This window comes from Budorcas taxicolor, chromosome 11 (assembly GCF_023091745.1).
Source record: "Budorcas taxicolor isolate Tak-1 chromosome 11, Takin1.1, whole genome shotgun sequence".
NCBI lineage: Eukaryota > Metazoa > Chordata > Mammalia > Artiodactyla > Bovidae > Budorcas > Budorcas taxicolor.
In genome coordinates this window covers 119,574,851-119,597,245 of record NC_068920.1, presented here as the reverse complement: position 1 = coordinate 119,597,245, position 22,395 = coordinate 119,574,851, and the positions used below count along the sequence as shown (strand labels likewise).

The window sequence follows — 22,395 nt, the reverse complement described above, 5'->3', positions numbered from 1 at the left end:
TAAAATGGATTAGAGAGGTCTGGGGCCTACAGTTGGCCTCCACTGAGGTCTTTTCGCTCCCTTTTTCCACCCCACCCTTCCCCGAAGAAAAACACAGCTGGGTGTGCCCTCTCTTTTAGGAGCGCAGCCCCCATCTGAGGGGGCGGGTCCGGATCCCGGCGGGCTCAGGCCCCGCAGGTTGGCGGGGCCCGGCGGGGGCGGGCCAGCGCGGGTCTGAGAGAAGCGGAGAGAATGCTGGCTGGCGCGCGCCGCGCTCAAACTCGCGCCACCACTAGCTCACGAGCTGCGCCCCACTCCCTCCGTCACCAAAGGCGCCCCGCCAATGAGCGGGCCGGAAAGGCCGGGCCTGCGGGCTAAGCAATGGGAGGGGGAGCGACGGGAGGGGGCGGGAAGTCGAGGGCGGGCCACACTTGATTGACAGCTCTCTGGAACCAATCCTCCGCACGGCTTCTCTTCGCTCTCCTCTCTGCTCGGCTCAACTCTTCGTCCCACCTCCTTCTCCTCCACCCCGCTCCTCGTTCCTTTGCGACCCGCCCCACTTCCCCTCCCCCACTCTGCGGGCAAATCGCTGCTGGAAAGAGGCGGGGGCCTAAGCAGCGGGCTTGTGTGGCGCCTTGAAGTGGGATTGACAGGCGGCCTGACCAATAGAAGGTACGCTGATGGCGCGGCTGTGGCTGGAAGCGGCCAATGGGCGAGCGGGCTGGGGGCGGAGGCCCAGGTTCCAAACGCTCCGCGGCGCCATGGGCTGAAAACTCAACCGAGATGGAATCTCCCAGTCTGAACCGGTTTCAACCGGTTCCGAGTTTGAGGCACTAGGAGGAGGGGGAGAAGCGGCTGCAGCGGCCGCGGCAGGAGCAGCGGGAGCTACAGCATCAGCAAGAGCAACAGTAGCTACAGCCCGGGCGGCGGTGCCTGTTCCAGTCTTTGCTGCTGCAGTCCGTGCAACCACCCAGAGGGGGAGGGGGGAACCACCAGTCGCTGAGGAGCAGGAGAAGGGGGGAAAGTTTAGGCGAGCCTGGGTGGGGGGGGGCCAGCGCCGGAGCCGCGTGAGAGAGGGAGCCGTATTTTGGTAGGGGGAAATCGGACTGCAACTGGCAGCAGAGCGTCCCCCGGCCGTGTGGACTCTACAGCCCCTACTCCTGCCGCTCCTGCTGCCGCCTGTGGCTGGAGGGTCCCCCTGGGGCTGAATCTTTGGGACTTGACCCCGTTCCCCTCCCCCTTCTCTCACTCCCCAGCCAGGCGGGAGCATTTATCCACAGATTAATTCCCTTTTTTAGGGGGGGGGGCGGGTGAGTGTGCGTGTCGGCGGGAGGTGTCCCCGAAATAGTAAATATTGTTGAGCTTTTTTTTTTTGCCCTTATCCTCTTCGTTTGTAAATTTCTTTTTTAAGGTGGGAAAACTGTGAAACCCACCTTGATTTTCCTCCCCTCTCCCCCCTCCCCGTCCTCCCTTGCCCTAATACCCCAACAAGGAAAGAAGAAGCAGTTGGTTCAATCTCTGGGTAAGTCGACTGTGTCTTCGGGGCCGAGGGTCGGGCGGCGGCGCGGCTGGGCGGGAGGAGGCTGGCGTGGGGCGCGGCGGCGGCGGCGGCGGCCGCGGGAGGCGAACCGGGGAGGCGGCGAGGCGCCCACAGCAGAGCTTGCGATTGAATGGAGCCGCTTCTGCTGCTGCTGGGGAATGGAGGCGGGGAGGCGGCCGCGAAAGGGGAGCGCTGGCTGGGTCACTCGTGTGTACGGGGAACGGTGGCGGAAGGCAAGGAGCGAAACAGTGAAGTCGGGCCCTGCGCGGGGGTGGAAGGGCCTCTCTCAGCCCGGTGGGCTGGGGAGAACTTGGGGAGATTTTAGGAACATTTCTGTAAATTATTAGGAGTGGAAGTTTCCAGAAATATTTAGTGCAGCAGCATTGAAACGTCCGCCTGCATCACGTGGCCCTTCGGTGGAGAGCTTGGGATCGCGGGAGGGAGGGGCTGTGGAGTCCTTGCTCCTCCTGCAGGTAAACTCAGAATCTCTTGGTTTTTTAAGAGTAGAAATAGAAGCAGGAAAGGCTAGTTGCTTTTTCAGGGATCTGCAGATGAGGTTCCGTGCTGTAGTTTGTTTCGGGGGACTTGGGTGATTTAAAAGTGATCAACTCATTTACTGCTGGCATTGTACAGTAGGTGATACCCTGATTCTCCGTTATTCCGATGCCTGAGTTTGGGGTGGGCGGGAGGAAATGGTGTGCTGGAGGAAGTATTAAAAGATTTGCCCGACGCGGACCTCCTCTGATCACGCAGAGGCCATGCTGCATAGAGAATGGGGCGGTGAACTTCAGGCGCCTGGTCTAAATGCCTCCTCCCGAGTATGGGCGGGGTGAGAGCGTGCTCCAGTCTGCTATAGTTAGAAGTGCTGCACTTCGCTTCGGGTGGGAAGAGAGGGGGAGGGCGGGCCTTAGTGAGGTGTGTTTCTACTGAATGAAGCAGGCAGTTGCTCACACACCTAAAGTAGCAGTTTCTCCTTGTAGAGACTTGCTTTTTTGACCTACTATGTAGTTATCATAAAGCGGCGGTTATGATTTTCTGGTTTTGGGATGGGAACCCGCAGTGTGTAGCTGCCTGCCTCTTCGGTTTGAAGTGGCAGTGGAGGTATTTTGGTCGTCACTTGTGGAGTCACCACATGGGTGGTTAATACTTTACTATACTGTGAGTGGAATTTAGGATTGGATGTCTCAAGAAGAAAAGGCTTTTGTGGTCTCTCTTGCCTCTCCCTCTATGGCTTTTTGCGATCTGCCTGATGGTACATCTTAAGCGTGTGGGACACTGCTGTTAGTGGAAAGAATGTTTTGGAAGCTATTTGATTTGGGAGACTAAATGTGCTTGGCATTGACCAGAAAGCCGCCATTTCTGTACTAACAGTTAAAGAATAGGCAGGTCATTTCGAAGATAGTAGCTAGTTTTAAGGGGGGCATGCCCTGCTGTATTTAACACAAGCTTCTATTCTGAACCTGATCTTTTCACAGTAATTTGTTTCGAAGGAATTTGTAAGGACAGTGTACTTGAAAACTGTTTTTGAGTCACTATTTTTTGGTTTTGGCTATTAATTTTTAAGATCGTTCTTATTTTTAAAATTGTATGGCACTCGAATGGGGGGAATTTACATTTGACATTTGTGCAGTATATATATTTTTATTAGTATTTAGATCAAATATTGTGTGTCCAATATTTTGTATTTGAAATACATTTAATAACTACTGTAGAAAATTTTGAAATCTCACCACTGTCAATAGTGGATGGAAAGACTTAATTCTTAAATTCATAATTCCTCAACTTTTACGTTATATCTAACCTAACTGATCCTTCAGACTTTGTTGTAGTTGATATCATAAAAACATTTGAGTTAAAAATTGAAATTGCTGCCGTTAAGAACGTTTTTAAACTGTTGTAAAATACCTAAGAAATAAGCCTTTTTCCTAACAAGCTAGTTTGTTCAGATCCAGTGTAATCCGGTTAGCCACCCTATTTCCTGGTCTTGGAAGGTTAAAAAGAGGGGGAGAAGTAGAGACGACCATATGACCTTGTTGGGTCTAAGTATTGTAAACCAGGAGTGCTTAACCCAAGGTTTCATGTGTGGCTTTCGGAATATCCTGAATAGTCTGTCTGTAATTGTATATGAAGTTGTGAATTTTTTTTAAATTGGCAAGAGCCATCCTGTTCGTTTGATGTGAGGCATCTTGACCCAAAAAAGGTTGAGTACTGATTTAGCCAGACTTAAGCATCACTTGACTTTGAAGAAAAGTAAAGGGAGAGAATTTTTATAATGTTGGACAATAAAAATGTGCACATGTGCCAGCCCCTTGGAGTAGAATCCTCTTAAAAGGATACCACTGCATGTGAACCAGTAGATTTCAGCCAGTACATTATTTGATGTGAAGAAGCTCCTTTTTCTGTTATGGTAGAATTTGATTTTTTTCGCAGGGTGTGTTGTCGGGATAGTTAGCAAGTTTTTTGCTTTGCTAGCGAATACCTGGAAATTTTTCTAAAAAATCTTTAGATATTACTATGAAGTTTTTTTTTTTTTCTAGACCATATATGTTCAAGGAGCTTGTACACTTGTATTTAAACTACCACATTTATTCAAAGAAGAAACAATATAGATGGTTTCATTGTATGTAGAAGCGTAAATTCTATATAAGTTAAGGGTATGAGATTGGTTAGACTTGTAGTTCCTGCAAATCATTGCTATATATAGGAAAGCTTTGATACCACATTTAGTTTTTAGTGTCTTAGGTATGTTTTTAAAATTAAAGTAGCATGAAATAAGGGAAAGTGAACTTTTACTGAGCTAAAAGACCCTGCTTAGGAAGAGGGGGACATCCATATGAACTTTATCTCCATTTAAAAAGTTGAGATCAGGACTTTCAACTGTATCATGTTTTAGGGCCGTAAATCCTTTAATAATTTTTTAAAACGGGTTAAGATAACTTTATATGCATGTTGGTAGAAAAAACAGTAAGATTTTTCTCAGGTCTAAAAATAAAGTAGATCCTAATAATCAGTGTAGTTATGGAGTACCTAAGTAGCTTCAGGATTTGCTTTTACTATCTCAGTTGTTTAGGTAAAAATCTCCAAAATACAAAGTAAAGTATTTGTAAGAACATGGTGGAAGTGAAATAACTAGAGTAAAAACTTTTTGACTGATAATGTCATAGGCGCCTTAAAATTTTTTTTCTTTACTTTCAGTAATCTATGCCAGCAATTATGACAATGTTAGCAGACCATGCAGCTCGTCAGCTGCTCGATTTCAGCCAAAAACTGGATATCAACCTTTTAGACAATGTGGTGAATTGCTTATACCATGGAGAAGGAGCCCAGGTAAAGTAGCTGACCAAAATATTATTGCAGCGTAATAGTTGCCAGGTTTAGAATAAAACTTGAAATTACCACCATTTAAAGAAGTGTTCCATAGTTTGTGTTGTTGGAATTATATATTAACTCTGAGAGGTGGTCTGTAAAAATAAATCGCGTTATATTTTCAAACGGTTTAGAGTGGGACGTTTTGGAATATTCTTGTTCTGTCCTTCAGCAACCTTTATCCCATTTACTGAAAGATCCCAATGTATTAAATATTTTGTAGATATTAAAAGTTGTATGTCCCCTATATATTGGAATTAATAGAGTCTTCTATTTTGAAACATTTAAATTGTAGAAGTACTTCATAGATAAAACTTATTTTAGAAATCAAACAATACCAAGTGTCTGAATTTTAGCACATGTAAAAGTGCTACTGTTAAAGTAGGATATTGTCTTAACATACAATGTTTTGATAAGTTTAAGGCATTGAGTTTTTTTTTTCCCTAAACAGAAGTGTTTGTAAATTTAAACATATTTACGTGTTACAAGAAACAACAATCTTGAGTCTTCACCTTGTGGACTTAATAAAGTAAAGTTCTAAATTAGTAAAAGTTTTTGCTTTGGGGTTAAAAAAATCTTTTAAAGTGATGTGACAGATATCTTACTAGTACAATTTTGTTGCCAGAAAGTACATTTCTGGGAGATAGTGTATCTTTAAGATACTGAGTTATATTGAATATTTGCCTAATTAAACCCTGGCTACTTTCATAATTTTTAGAAACCTCTAAAAGGTGGACATAGAAGATAGTCTAAAAAACATGGTACATAAATATTAGCAAGTATATAAGTATTTCTGCTCCTTTCTGAAATCTAACATTGAGGACCATGTAGGTTGTATGAGTGGAAAAAATAACTCTTCAGTGATTTTGTAAGCTTGTTAGTGCAGTTTTACACTCCTAGGGACTTTTGATCAAAAGCATTCTGAAAACTATCTGTATTTACTACACTTACCATGTAGTAGTTGTTTCCTGATGATTATATGTTCAACATGAAGTTTTAAGCTCCATTTCATCCCAATATGATGTATGCAAAACAGCTGCTTTGGGAAGAAAGTATGAAAGTAAGATTGAAATGCATGAAGTGAGGGGTATGTGGCTCAGTGGTAGAGAATCTGCCTGCCAATGCAGGAAACAGGTTCCATCCCTGGGTCAGAAAGATCCCCTAGAGAAGGAAATGGCAACCCACTCCAGTATTCTTGCTTGTGAAATCCCATGGACACTGGAGCCTGGCAGGGCTACAGTCTATGGGGTCACATGTTTAGTGACTGAACAACAACAACAAGGTTGGGCTCAACTTTGTATTAGAAGCACAAGTCTGTAAGCCACTAGGAAGATTGACGTTTAATTTTATCACATTATTAAGCTACCACTGCTGTCTAGTCTTTGTTCTTTTTTAACCTGGTTCAGTGTCTAAAAGTATGACTAAAGAGACCAGGGCTCTACGCTTATAATTGGAATAGTGGTTATGAAGAATAGGGTGTAATACTACTATTAGTAATGTTTCATAGTGTTGCGATATAGTGATTTTGTTTTAAATTTGATTTCTGAATAGAGAGTAGATTTAGAAAAGTTTTTACAAATATTTTCACATTTATAAAAGCAAAATTAACTTTCTCAAAAGTAAAAATTTTATGTTTAGTTAGATCTCTCATAGGACAAATCAATTGTATAAAGATAATCAGTAAGTTGATACTTGTTATAGATTAGGAAACAGGCTTAGAGCCTAAAGGCAGCTAAGAACCCCTTTTCTGTTGGGGTATCTTTAAACTTCCTTGTTCAGTCGGTTTTTTATATACCACCTCTTTGAGGGTTTTTATTTTGGATAAAAAGTTTGGAAAGCATTGTTTTAATGTTAGATGTCTTAATTTTATTCCAGTAAGGTTTCTGGTCATTCCTCTGGAGTCTCATCCACAAAGTGTTCCCTACCTTGGAAGAGACTGGAGGGTTAGTGATGAGGTTTTGTAAAGCACTTGTTACCAGTGACTGCTACTTTAAGGGTACTTTTGAAAGTATAGTAAAGAAGACATGTGATGTAAATGCACATGTATGTGATGTAAACTCATTGTTTTAATATATGGTTTGGTGGGGAGTGTTTGGTTTTGGTTTGTCATAAAATATGTACTTAAAATAGCAACTAGAAATTATGCTAGTTAAGCTTTCAAACTCACCTTTATGTAGCCTGACTTTTTAAAAATGATAACATAACTTTGGAGAGAAATTATTAGAAGAGTGTAGGTAGAACTTTTGCTTAGATGGGTAGTATAGTAAAATTTTAGCACTGTAATATTAGGACTACCTTCTGTTATAAACATTTTTAGCCAAGTAGGCCGCCAGGAGAAAAAAAAATGATAGAGTTGGGTGTTTTCTTCAATACTGTGTTAAGTGTCTTGAACTCTTTTATCTATTGCTTAGCAACTAAAATACTTTCACCATTCAGTTAGTAACACAGGGAGATGCCAGATTTTCTCTTTGGTTTCCTTTTGTGTCTTAACCCCTCCTGGGCTTTTAAGTTAAGAAAAGAATATGTTATATAAGGGGATAGTGGGATTAGGACAGTTTTTTAAAAGGATGCAAATACTAGAAGTAACTTTTGAGAGTAAAAAGTATGACAGAATGAATGATATAAAAGGAAGGAACATGATTTATGCAGAGTTTGAAATGAAAGTAATACTGTAGAAAGTATTCATTTATAATATGTAGAATACTCATCACTTCAAAACTGATGAAGTTGTATCATGACCAAATAACTTTCTAGGCATGGATGTTTAATACACCTTATCCTCTTAATATGGGTTACTATACTGCATTCAAGTCTTTATCTAGTTGGATATTGTCTCTAGTTAGATATTCTCAGGGGAAGAATCAAAACACTGCTAAAATGGGCTTTGACCCTAAATAATTCACATGACTATTTTTTCTACTTTTGTTGGTTGGTTATTATATAATACAGTTAGAACCCTTTAAAGCCATCAGTGCTTTAATGAAGTCAAATTTAAAAATGTATAGTTGTATTTCAAGACTATACTCTGGCTCTAATCCTGGACCCTTAGAGTGAAACCCAGGCACCTGATTTTTCTTTCAAGTTCCACAGTGTTTCTCGTGTTATTGTTAGAGTACAGAACCATTACCTAATTTAGTGAGTATTTGTCAAAGTTTTCTTTTAAACAATAAGCAGTGTGTATTGCTCGTTGATACATGAGAAAAAAATCATGAATGTGATATCTGTTCCCTGAGGAAAAGACTTCTTTCTTAACATCAAAGCTACAAGAGAAGAATGATTTTTTTGTAAATTGGAATAAAAGCCAACTTAATATTATGAGATGTCTCTGTCAGAGATCATTTAAATAAGAATGCTTTTCTCCTGCCTTTTTGATGATTTCTTATTAATTACCCATAGAATCAAACCCTTGATCAACTAAATGATCTAACCAGAAGGATAACTAACTACTTTTTTTTTTTTTTTTGGTTACGACATGTGGTAGAAACAGGCAAAAGATAATTAGGATCCAGTTGAGCTACAGATCAGCCTTAAAGGTGAAACTCGTTAACCTGTTGGCTTCCTGGAGGGTGGGGGGGGGGCGGGAATCAGTAGACTTTTTAGCCTTTGGTAAAACATAGTGTTTGTATCATACGAAAAACTAGCAGTTAAAATGAAGAAACTAGATAATGTCAACATGGCCACATCTTTAAAACTGTCAGGTGTCAATCATAGCTCAGTAAAGCGGAGGGAAAAAAACTGTCAAATGGAAACAGCAAGTTGCAGAAGGATTTCCATAGTATACTATTAATATAAAATTCAGTAACTATACAGCTATATTTACGAAATTCATACACATGCTGTGAAAATCAAGGAAAAGACATCAGATGATGAAAGTGATTGTCTAGAAAGAAGGAACAAAGGAAATAGCATTTAAGAAAGGTACAAAGTTCCATAAGTTTTAGATCTGATATTTAAAAGAACAAGTGTACAACAGCATCTAGAATTAACAGATTTTAAGAACACTAATTTTATTAATGTTCTAGATGATGTTTTTGTAGGTTAAATTATTTCTGGGTTTGCATTTTAGAAATACAAAAGCAAAAAAGAAATCTCAAGCTAGGAGTTAATATATAAAATTAGAAGATTTTTCAGATAAAGGTCTGCTTACCATAAACCGAAGAGACTGTCTTAATGTTTTGTATGTATCAACAGGTATTTGAGATTTGTAGACTTACTTAGACTTAGCTTTTGTCTGTCTCCCATGAAATATAATTTTATAGATATTATTAAAGATACCTTGGTGACTCTTACAAACCAGAGTATACCATTACACAGTTTATCTAGTAGATGTGAATTTTTCTGTGTTGCCTTTTTTTTTTTGGTTGATTGTGTGCTGAGAACCCCTTTATGTCAGAGTAGCTCTTTGTTAGAATTGATAGAATTTAAGTTCAGTTTTGAGAATACCAAATAAGGGAGATTAAGGAGAAAAAACACTTCTGTGTTTCAGAGGTATATTTCCATTCTTAACTGAAGTTTTAAGACTGATAATGGACACATTTTTATTTCTGTAAGGAGTTTTTTTTTTTCCCCAGTATTTCCAAAAGTTGATAAAATCATTCTTATATTTGGACTTTTGTCTTGCTTGACTGATACCTTTGAAAAGAACAAGTTAGCTTAAAATTGTTTTTGTGTACTATTTTAGCAAAGAATGGCTCAAGAAGTACTGACACATTTAAAGGAGCATCCTGATGCGTGGACAAGAGTCGACACAATTTTGGAGTTTTCACAGAATATGAACACAAAAGTAAGCAAGCGGTGGTTTTAAAATCCATTGTTTCTTCTTTTCTTCCAGTCATAAACTTTGAGGAAGGTATCTCGTTTTTAGTATTAGCCTTTGTTATCTCAAATCATTTAATAATGTTGACTTATTTCAAAATTTGGTCTTAAACATAGAATTAATTCTTGCAAATAGTCCTAAGAATTATGAATGAAGTTTTGTAATTGGGACTAGTATGCAAGGTGGCTTTTTCTTTTTGTTGTTTTGGGGGTTTTTTTGTTTTTTGTTTTTTTCCTTTTTAGAATATGTGTACAGATCTCAGCATAAATTCTGAATGTTATTCTGAATGTTATTCAGAGATGAAACATCAGAAGTGTTATTTTGGGCAAGTGATCAATATAACACAGGCTAGGCACCTCCAAAACCAAGTTTTGTGGGCAGCGTAAAACCTGACTCCATGGTACCGATGCTTTTAATGGGACAGCACTCAGTTTTTATTTGCAGTTGAAAATGTTATCATTTGGGTCCTTTCTTAAGTTTGAACAGGAAGGTTGATCAAAATGTGTTTTGACTGTATAGGCTTGATGATTCACACTTCTCTTTAAACTGCCTTGAAGTAATAAAATACCATGCATGGCATTCTGTTTAAATACACACAAGGTTTCCACTTGGTATACATTGTGTTAAAACAGAAATTAGCCATGTTCACCTCTGTTTCTGAAATCAGACTGTGTTAATTAACAGTTTTAAAATATTAACTAGTTTTGACATCTTATAAATTTTAGGGCAAAAATACAGTCCAGAACTTCCTCAAAGTGCTAACCTTAAGTAACATAACAGTGTTTGCCTGTTTGCTTGCCTGGTAAATTTTGCTTTTTATACTGACAGACATTACTAATGTTTAAGTTGATTTATCAACAGTATTTTTAAAAACTCAAATTTGTCTTGTGAAAAATGAGATGATTAGAGGAACAGAAAGAAAGCAACAGGTAAAGAATTCTTCAATTTACATAAATTACAAATGATTTGGTGCTAAATTTATGCACTATGACATTTGGCTTTTATGCAATCATTTTTTTTTCTTTAAAGATGTTAACACTACCTGATATTAATCATAATGTTCCATTATGTTGATTGCTTGTAATAGGAAGAAAAGGGGTGTCTTCCTGTGCAACTGACACAGCTAGGCTTTGACGGCAGGCCTCCACAAGGTCTACCCTTTTGATTCCCTTTAACTGAATTCTGTTCATCAATTGTTTTTGTTTCATGGGTGGTGGGAGGGGAAAGGGGAATTCAATGCGTAAAATAAGTATTTCTAAGGGCTCAGTAGAAATTTCTACCATAGGGATCATTTCATGCATTTATTTTTTTTTTTTTTCATGTAGTCTTTGCTGTTATCTGTCCCTCATCTTCATAACTCAGCAGTGGATTTCTCAAGTCCTGAGATGTAAAGCAGAAATGTAATACTTCAAAATGATATTTGGATTATTTATGTATATTTCCAAAGTAGTTGTTTACCATTGGCCCTCAGATTTGGCTGTCACTTCCAGATTTTTTCATTAAAATACTCCCTTTTCAAATAACTGAATTCTCATCATTTGTAAAGTCTCAATGTCTAGGAAAGATTGGGTTTTAGGGTATTCTGAAAGTGATCTGTGTCTTCCTTTGAACTAACTTGTAAACAGCTTTTATTGGGCTTCCTACTTCAGCCCTCCTAGCAGAAAGATGAAAATATGAATTGTATCTTCAACAAACTTGTGCTACTTTTTTACAGTTGAAGAAAGCACTAGAGGTCAGTAAATTGGTAATTTAGGTAACAAAGTATCAGATACAAAGGCAGAAGTAAATGAATGCAGCAAAATAAAGGGGGGGATATCCTTAGATTAAAAAAGGGGTAAGCTAAAACTATATCAGCTGAATATGGTGAAGTTATCATTAAGATTATTACTTCTTAACTGGTGTATTTATGGTGGGTTTTGTTTCTTAGTTTCTTAAAGATCTTTGTAATTGGTTGAAAATTAGCAAGAGGATGTATATTCATTCCATGTAGTAGGAAGTGCATTTGTTTTGACTTGGTAAAACTTTAGCCCCTCTTGACTTCATGACTATAAAATTAATTTAAAGCAAAGTTTAGAGTAGTATGTTTTTAAAGTTAATTTAGAATTTTAGTCAGTGAGAAATTTACCTTTGTTTATTTTCATGTGTCTGAGAGTTAGACCTTTAACGAGAATAGAAAGCTTCACCATTTGCTGCTGATTATGAAACTTTTGATAGCGTCAAATTTATAATTTCAGAATTTTGCTTTGGCCTTGTTTTTATTTATGAAGTATTTTTAAGGAATGTTCTGCAAATGTAGGATTTGGGTTTAAATGGCAAAATTTCCCTTAAAAAGTACAAAATGTTAAAAATGAAAGAAAACAGCAAAAACATTGTTTGAGCACAATGTAGTTTGGGACAGTCTATATTGTGCTTTGGATAAAGTGTGCATTCACATGATCCCTTTGGTTGAAATACTAATGCTCCTATTTTATTGTGTGGTGACTAACCATTTTAAAGATGAACTCTTATTCTCAGCCAAAACTTGCAATCTGAGGTTATATGTCTATATATGAATGAGTTTGCCTTTCAGGTATTCTAGCTGATTCTTCCCTAGTTCAACCAGTTGAAACATACCACAATGATTTTGACCCTTTTCTTCCTCCTGTCTATCCACACTAATTGGTCATGGTAATAATTTTGGGTAGTAACTCCTGTAGCCTTATAAATTGTTATAAATATTGTTGACTATTTAGAGTGAGTAATCAACAGGGGGGACAAAATGGCTTCAAAGTGGTATGTATTTGTATTTATTAATTTACATTTTTAGTTATTTATATACTTGGAAGAAATACCTGAAAGGTAGATACAGATTGCAACATGCATTTGTGTATTATTTTGACTGTGCACAAAAGTTTATCTTTAAATTAGTAGAAATAGCAACTATAAGGGTGGGGTTAAATTTTTAAATTAAACCCGTGGGCTGTCTTGCTGCTCCTTAAGTAACACACCAGTGATGTTTGTAAACACTTTCTATAGAAAGTATCTGTGACAATACTTTAATACTTGGCCAAGAGTTTACAACTCCTAGAAGATGGTAGGAAGCTTGAGAACATCCAAGCTGCTAAATTGTTAGGAGCCTGGTTTTGTTAAAGTACGTGAGCCTATAAGCAGTCATTTATGCTGTGAATTCATATCTGGCTGCTACATTTTCCTTCTGCAGACCTAGCCCATTTGGCTGCTAAGGGCTTTTTATTTGGTTTTTCCTCCTGGTGTGAGCATGTATAAACAGCAGGACGTTAAATAGAGTAGTAAACAATAAAATGAGGAAAATGCATGAAAATTCAGTATATGGGCGAATGAATAGATCCTTGTTTAATATATGTAATTAAAACTTGGTAGCATACTGTTTTTGAAACTTTAGATGTAAATGTGTGAATGTCTGTCCATTTGTGAATCCTGGAAATTGCCAGTCTTATAGCAATATATTCACATACTTTTATCCTCCAATTTTCAGTATTATGGACTACAGATTTTGGAAAATGTGATAAAAACAAGGTGGAAGATTCTTCCAAGGAACCAATGTGAAGGTAGGAAAGTGTTTTAAAGAATTGTAAATTCAGAATTTATTATCCCTGGCATTTTTGTTAGTTGACTATTAGGAGGAATGTGTCAAATCTTTAATAGTTTATTATGCACTAATGGTTTGTTTACTGCTTTCATCATGTTGCAAGGCAGATGCTGGGGGCAGGGGAAGAATAAGGTTTTATTTGGGAGAAAGCAGAAACCAGACTAGTCCAACTTTCTCCAGTAAATATTGTGAAAAATTTTTATCAACTCATAGTTAATCTGGACGTGCTTGAAGTGAATGAAATTTGAATATGTGCTCTTATGCATTGTTTTAAATTCATCACATGGTAACAAGTAATGAGTATTAAAACAGAAGGAATAACACATAAACATAACAGCACAGGAAAAACCAAGTTTTAAAAATCATAGGACTTTACCTTTTGAAATTCTAAGCATACCTTTTAAAAGATTTGCTTTTAAAATAGGAAAGATTTTTTAAAAATGAAGATTTGATGATGCCTGGTATTAATATTTTAACTTTTTCCTTTGTACTACCTTGATAAAAGTAGTCATGGTTTAAGAAACAAGGGGCAAAGTTAGTCTTGAAATTCTTTAATGTGGTTTTCACATACTGCCTTATTAACTACTTTGTTACTTGTTTGTCTGGACTTTATAATGGGGTTACTCTACTTTCGATGGCGTTCTATTAAATCATGTTCCCTTTCTTGGACTATCGCTTTTTAAGATGTCGTCTTTGACCTGCTTTTTCATATCATCTTTATAATGGGATAGTGACCTGGATTTATGAAATCCTGACTTAAATCTTGACATCTTTATAGCACATTTCGAGGTGAATGGGACAGTTTTTTTTAACAGCAATATCCCTAAAACATCATAAACTGTGAATTAAGAATGATAGTATGGAAGTATTTGAATACTGCCACCCAAAGAGGTTCTTTAATGTTTTATTTTGGTTTGAAACCATTTTAGATCATGTTCTGTGACTTCAGAAATTAATAAGTATGGTTTGGCTCCTGTCCCAAATAGATCCTTTGTACTTCATCACTGCTTACTTTTAGGGACTTCAGTGAAGTCCTGGTTCCTTTACTCTTGTTGTTTTATACTTGTGGCTTGAGCCATGGCTTACCATACCAACAGAAAGTGTTTATGTTTTATTTCATTGCCATTGTACTGTGGTAAGTCCCTCTTCAATTTCTAAACACATAAACCTTTGCTTCTTATTAGATAAGGATTATGCTCGATGATCCTCCCAAGTTATTTTCCAGCTGTAAAATTAAATGATTTGAAGTAATATATGCTTATAATATCAGAGGTTACAGTTGAGAACTTGACATTTTTTGCTTTCCACATGAATAATGGGAGTGGCATGTTTTGGCTTTTATCACGGTCAAAACTTCCATACATTTCTGTGCATATTCCAGGACATAAGATTTTTCAGGTTTGAAAGTCTTGTTTGGAAAAAAAATGGTGGAGGATTCTTCATGTGTTCCTATTCTGTATTAATGAGACACTTCACATTTCTCTGAAAGTTATACTTACAAGAAAACATCTTATCAGAATCACCTTTCTGTCTACATTTCCCCTTAACACTAGTGGTAAGATTGAGAGGGATGTAAATCTTTTCTAAAAATACCTGAAGTTACTATCACTACATATGTGGTCATCGCTGTCAGTGAAGTCATTACATGGAGGGGAAAGTGTAGTGTAATTTCTAGGGTGTTGCAGAGGTTCAGTATCGGAAGAGGGTGTAAAACGGCTCCCAGAGAATGTTAGTGGACTTTAGATCTGCAGCAACAACTTTGCATGATGAATTCAGTTTGTGTTTTTAAAGTAATTGATCTCGTTTACAAGACATTGAGACATAAATTTATTCACTGCTATATTTATGATTCTTTCCAACTTCGTCATTCCTAAGAGGCTTGTACCATCCTAAGATTTTATATCTCAACAAAGTATACTAATATTTCTGAATGTTAATTTTTCTTCATCTTTAACTTTGATGTTTGAAATAAATCAGGATAACCCCTGAAATACTATACATTCCTTTTGTTTATAATTGTCAATCTTTTAAGCTGTTATCTTCCATTTGTTAGCCAGTCTTAGTATATATGAGTGCTAGCATGTGGTGAAAGAAAAGGAAAATCTGGTTGGCCCCTTTAGACAAGCTTATTCACAAAAGTGGCAGTGCTTGATGTATTTTAGAGAAGGATAGGTTTGGCTGTACAGCCAGCCAAAAGAATTTTTGTAATCACTTATTTCAGTCTAGTACATATTTTATGACCTTTCAGTTTCTTATCCATCCATAAGCGGATGTTAATTTCACATGTTTTTAGGGGAATGGCGTTTTCAATTTAGGGCATTGTCTGAAGCACTTTGCCAGAAATATACCTGACAATTCTAGACTGAGTTAGACGTCTCTTGCCTTGGTTTCCCTTAGTGTGTCCTTCAGTTCAGTTCAGTTGCTCAGTCTTGTCTTGACTCTTTGTGACCCCATGAATTGCAGCACGCCAGGCCTCCCTGTCCATCACCAACTCCTGGAGTTCACCCAAACTCATGTCCATCGAGTCGGTGATGCCATCTAGCCATCTCATCCTCTGTTGTCCCCTTCTCCTCCTGCCCCCAATCCCTCCCAGCATCAGAGTCTTTTCCAATGAGTCAGCTCTTCACATGAGGTGGCCAAAGTACCGGAGTTTCAGCTTTAGCATCATTCCTTCCAAAGAACACCCAGAACTGATCTCCTTTCGGATGGACTGGTTGGACCTCCTTACAGTCCAAGGGGCTCTCAAGAGTCTTCTCCGAGTTTCAGCTTTAGCATCATTCCTTCCAAAGAACACCCAGAACTAATCTCCTTCAGAATGGACTGGTTGGATCTCCTTTCAGTCCAAGGGGCTCTCAAGAGTCTTCTCCAACACCACAATTCAAAAGCGTCAATTCTTTGACATTCACCTTTCTTCACAGTCCAACTCTCACATTCATACATGACTACTGGAAAAACCATAGCCTTGACTAGATGGACCTTTGTTGGCAAAGTAATGTCCCAGCCTGTAGGTTGGTCATAACTTTTCTTCCAAGGAGTAAACATCTTTTAATTTCATGGCTGCATCACTATCTGCAGTGATTTTGGAGCCCAAAAAAATAAAGTCTGCAACTGTTTCCACTGTTTCCCCATCTATTTCCCATGAAGTGATGGGACCGGATGCCATGATCTTAGTTTCTGAATGTTGAGCTTTAGGCCAACTTTTTCACTCTCTTTCACTTTCATCAAGAGGCTTTTTAGTTCCTCTTCACTTTCTGCCATACGGGTGGTGTCATCTGCATATCTGAGGTTATTGGTATTTCTCCCAGCAATCTTGATTCCAGCTTGTGCTTCTTCCAGCCCAGCGTTTCTCATGATGTACTCTGCATAGAAGTTAGATAAGCAGGGTGACAATATACAGCCTTGACGTACTCCTTTTCCTATTTGGAACCAGTCTGTTGTTCCATGTCCAGTCCTAACTGTGGCTTCCTGACCTGCATACAGATCTCTAAAGAGGCAGGTCAGGTGGTCTGGTATTCCCATCTCTTTCAGAATTTTACACAGTTTATTGTGATCCACACAGTCAAAGGCTTTGGCATAGTCAGTAAAGCAGAAATAGATGTATTTCTGAAACTCCTGCTTTTTCGAGGATCCAGTAGATGTTGGCAGTTTGATCTCTGGTTCCTCTGCCTTTTCTAAAGCCAGCTTGAACACCTGGAAGTTCCCGTATTGCTGAAGGCCTGGCTTGGAGAATTTTGAGCATTAATTACTTCACTAGCGCGTGAGATGAGTGCAGTTGTGTGGTAGTTTGAGCGTTCTTTGGCATTGCCTTTTTTAGGATTGGAATGCAAACTGACCTTTTGGGCACTGCTGAGTTTTCCAAATTTGCTGGCATATTGAGTGCAGCACTTCACAGCATCATCTTTCAGGATTTAACATAGCTCAACTGATACTCCCATCACCTCCACTAGCTGGTATATAATTATTCAATTACTTGCTTAGTATTGAATTATTTCAGTGACTAACACCACTCCTTATTTGGAATTCAGTCCTTTATTTAAGAGCCTAATGACTTTCCCAATATTTTTGCTTTTACATTTTTAAATTACATGTGTATGTATTATATATAGTTGATTTTTTTGAGGTTAAATTTTAACCTCAAAGTGAATAACATAAATCAGGTACTATAAGTCAAGACATTTTTTAAAGCTATGGAGTATAGTTCCTTGTGCTGTACAATAGGTCTTAGTTATCTATTTTATATATAGTATGTATATTTTAATCCCAAATTCCTAGTTTATCCCTTCCATCACCCTCCTTTTCTTTTGGTAGCCTTAAGTTTGTTGTCTGTGAGTCTATCGATTGTATAAATTTCATTTGTATCATTTAAAAGAGTCCAGATATAAGAGATATCATTCGATACTTTGTCTGGTTTGCTTTACTTGGTATGATAATCTCTCGGTCTATCCATGTTGCTGCAAATGGCATTATTGTTTTCTTTTTTCTGGCTGTCATTGTGTTTCACATCTTTATCCATTCATCTGTCATGGGCATTTAGATTGCTTCCGTAGTTTTGTTTCATTTATTTATTTTGGGGTGCACTGGGTCTTTGTCACTGCGCATGGGCTTTTTCTGGTTGTGGCAAGTGGATGCTGCTCTAGTTGTGTTGGCTTCTTTTGTTGAAGAGCATGGGCTGATTCCCCCACCCCACCGCATGGGGAATCTTCCTGCACCAGGGATCAAACCCCTGACACCTGTATTGGTAGGCGAATTCTTAACTACTGCACCACCGGAGAAGTTCCCTTCCATAGTTTCTTAAGGAACCTTCACGACTGGTCTCCATGCTGGCTGTACCAGTTTACATTCCCACTAACAGTGTAGGAGGTTTCTTTTTTCTCTACAGCCTCTCTAGCACTTATTACTTGTAGACTTTTTGATGATTGGCCATTCTGGTCAGTGTGAGGTGATACCTGATTGTAATTTTGGTTTTCATTTCTGTTTGGCCGTCTGTGTCTCTTTGGACAAAATAACTAGATCTTTTGCCCATGTTTTGATTTTTTTTTTTTGTCTTTTGAGAAGGGTTTTTATATTAAGCTGTGTGAGCTGTTCGTATATTATGGAGATGAATCTCTTGTCATTTGTGTTATTTGCAAATATTTTCTCCCATTTTATAGAGTGTCTTTGTTTGGTTTATGGTTTCCTTTGCTGTGCAAAAACTGAAGTTTTAAGTCTCAGTTGTTTGTTTTTATTTAAGGTAATGGTTTCAACTAAAAAGATTGAATTTTAATATATGAAGGGAAATAATTTCCAAATAGGGAGTGGTTCATTTAAACCAAAGGATTATATTTTAATCTGTTAAGACATGTAGTTTACAGATCATTACATTTTTATGAAATATATACAGACTTGCTGACATTGAAAAGAGCAATGGTGAAGGAAAGAGTTCATAGTGATAAAGCCATACTATTTTGATTGTCTTGCATGGTTATTGGAACAGGATATAATAAGTAATGTGTGTAAAACGCTCTGCATATCTGGGTGCTGACTGTGGATAAACACGTGTCAGCCCCTTTCCATAAAAAATACTCCCACTTCTCTCCATTTCACCAAACACTCAATATACTACTCTCAAGTTGGCTTGAAATTTCTGCAGTAACATCCTAACTGGGCTCCTTAACACCCACTTCTGTTTGTCCCTTGTGATATATTTTCAGCAAAGGGTTTAGTGTATTTTAGAAACAGAACTAATCAGGTCATTCCTATGCGTAAAATCACCCATTGTACTGAATATCACATTTAACTTGTTGCCTTTAAGCAGTAGTGACTTTTTAAAAATTGTTTGCTTTTTTTAATGGTTTTATTAAGGTATATTTAACATTTACAATAAACTATACAAGTTCAGGTATACAATTTGATAGCTTTTGACTCATGCATGAAACCACCACTATAATCATGACCTTTTTTTTGTGAATGCCTTTTCCTTTACCTCCCCAGACCCCAGTCTGCTTTCTGTCACTCAATTGATTAGCTAGAAGTAGAATGGCTAGATCATATGGTAGGTGTATGTTTTTAACTGCCCAGCTGTTCTCCAAAATGATTGTGTCACTTTACATTTTCAGTAGCAGTATGCTTCCCATCCTCACCAAAGCTTGGTATGGTCAGTTTTTTAAAATACTAGCCAGTGTAGCACATGTATAATGGCTTCTCACTCTGACTTAGGCTGTTGAGCATCCTACACATCATCTCTGTATGTATATTTAAGTTAATATTGTTAGGCCTATTGAACAGAGATAGTTGTTTCCTTTGTTGGTCATTTTGAAAAGAACTTTTAAGTGTTTGGACTCTTAAGGCCATGGCTTTTAAGCAAATCCATGAGAAATTCGCCCCCCACTCTGGAATGTAATGTGTGAAGTACCAGTCTGATCTCAGATTTAACAAGCACTCTTACTGGTGTATTTTTGCCGGTTTTATAACACGATGGGATAATAAAGCAAACTATTGATTACATTTTATCTGATAACATTTTTTATAATATTATTTTGTATGTCAGCATCATATGTAATTGACAAAAACTGTTTTCCTACCATTGCTATTTAAGGTATAATAACAATGTGGTCCCCACGCCAATATTTCCTAGTTATGTGGAACTTCATAAGCGGTCTTTATTTAAGACCTCACAATGCCTAATCCTTACATCACATCCACACAGGAGATGCGAACCCCTGTGGATTTTATTAAAGAGGTTTGGAGGAACTGGTGGTCCAGTGGTTGACTCCGCACTTTCAATACAGGGGGCGTGGGCTTGATCCCTGGTTGGGAAACTAAGATCCCTTAGGCTGACAGGCATGGCCAAAAAATTATTTAAATCCAAAAATTTTTTTTAAAGAGTTGTGGATTTTCTTATGATTATTCTTTTGTTGTAGAAAAAAATGTTGAATTTTTAGTAAAATAATAACTCTTCTGTGATTAAATATACATATTTACCATTTTAAGTGTATGTATGGTTCATTGTCAGTAAGTAAATTCATAGTATTGTGCAACCATCCTTACTATTCATCTCTGGAATTTTTTTGTCATTCCATTTGAAACTATCCATTAAACATTAACTCTCTGTTATACTCTTCCCAGTCCCTGTTAACCATTATTATACTTGTCTTTATGAATTTGCCTATTTGGTAACTCATATGTACAATCATACAATATTTTGTGTCTGCTTTATTTCAATAGCATATGTTGCCAAGGTTAATCCGTGTTGGAGCGTGTATCAATTTCATTCCTTTTTTTAAACACTGAATATTTTATTTTACTTTATCTACCTGTGGGTTGTTTGCAAATATTGTATATTATGAATTTAATAGAATTTTAATTGCTCTATCTCATTAGGAGTTCTTGTTCAGTACTATTTGCAGTTATAAACCCTTTTAAGAAAAATAATAAAGATCCATTCTTCTTAAAACTACTGAACATATCAGCAATAAATTACAGTCTAATTCCAATTTATAATGTCTGGGGACTGTAGGTTAAGAACCCCTGCTTTTGAATTATTTTTTTCTATTTTTCATTTTGTGGTTTGTTCCCATGAGTATTTCAGTGAATGAGGAATAGGAACATTGTTCTGGATTCCTTTGGATGATAAGGTAAATAGGACATTCCTTTGGATGATAAGGTAAATATTTTAGCGACTCTGTGATTATTGGTGGTGGTTTAAGTGGACAGGTTTGTAATAACAGTATGACATGGGAAAAGCACCTTTCTGGCCAACAGGCACATATAAAGATGCTCAGTATCACTAATTGTTAGAGAAATGAAAATCGAAACTACAGTAAGGTATCCCACCACACGCCATCATCAGAAAAGCCTACAAATAATAAATACAGAAGAGGATGTTGAGAAAAAGGAACTCTGCTATACTGTTAGTAGGAATGTAAATTGGTTCAGTCACTATGGAGAACAGTATGGAGGGTCCTTAAAAAACTAAAAATAGAGTTACCATATGAGCCAATAATCCAACTCCTGGTCATATATGCAGAAAAGATGAAAACTGATTCAAAAAAATACATGAAACCCAGTGTCCATAGTAGTACTGTTTACAATAGCCAAGACATTTTTTTGTTCAGTCACTAAGTCGTGTCTGACTCTTTGTGACCCCATGGACTACAGCACACCAGGCTTCCCTCTCCTTCGCCATTTCTGGGACCTTGCTCAAACTCCTGTCCATTGAGTTGGTGATGCCATCTAACCATCTCATCCTCTGTTGTCCCCTTTCCTGCTTCAATCTTTCCCAGCTTCATAATCTTTTTAATGAGTTGGCTCTTTGCATCAGGTGGCTGAAGTATTAGAGCTTCTGCTTCAGTATCAGTCCTTCCGATGAATGTTTGGGGTTGATTTCCTTGGTATCTCAAGGGACTCTCAGAGTCTTGGCACTACAATTCGAAAGCATCAGATCTTTTTCAGAGCCAAAGAAAATAAAGTCTGTCATTGTTTCCCTGTTTATTTGCCATGAAATGATGGAACTGGGTGCTGTGACTTAGTTTTTTGAATGTCAGTTTTAAGCCAGCTTTTTCATCCTCTTTGACCTTCATCAAGAGGTCAAGAGCCAAAGCATGGAAGCAGCCTAAATACCCATGGACAGATAAGTGGGAAAAGAAGTGGGTTGTGTGCGTACTCAGTGGAATATTGCTCAGACATAAAAAAGAATGAAATAATGTCATTTGCAGACACTTGGATAGACCTGGAGATTATCATACTAAGTGAAATAAGTCAGAGGACAGATGTATGTGGAATCTTTAAAAGCAATACAAATGAGCTCATTTAAACAAAGACATAAGAAACAAATTTATGGTTACCTAAGGGTTTGAAAGGGGAGGAGGGATTAATTAGGGATATGTGATCAATAGAAGTAATATTATATAAAATAACAGAGACCTACTAGTAGCACATATCTTGTGGTATATTGAGTATCAATAATCTTGTAATAAACTATAATGGAAGAGAATCTGAAAACATGTATGTTCTTGCTGTTTAGTCACTAAGTCATGTCCAACTCTTTTGCAACCCCAGGGACGGTGTAACCCACCAGGCACCTCTATCCGTGGGATTTTCCAGGCAAGA

The 22,395-nt window shown here is 37.8% G+C and overlaps 1 protein-coding gene across 1 annotated transcript in view; it reads left to right on the top strand.

Moving 5' to 3' along the window:
* Positions 1-1,313: 1,313 nt before the first annotated feature.
* XPO1 (exportin 1) overlaps positions 1,314-22,395 on the top strand; it is a 41,123-nt gene continuing 20,041 nt past the window's right edge. Inside the window, exons 1-4 of the mRNA XM_052648072.1 lie at positions 1,314-1,501; positions 4,715-4,846; positions 9,567-9,668; positions 13,195-13,267. Coding sequence (XP_052504032.1) covers positions 4,721-4,846; positions 9,567-9,668; positions 13,195-13,267 — 301 coding nt within the window. The 5' untranslated portion in view covers positions 1,314-1,501; positions 4,715-4,720. The remainder of the gene's footprint in view (positions 1,502-4,714; positions 4,847-9,566; positions 9,669-13,194; positions 13,268-22,395) is intronic.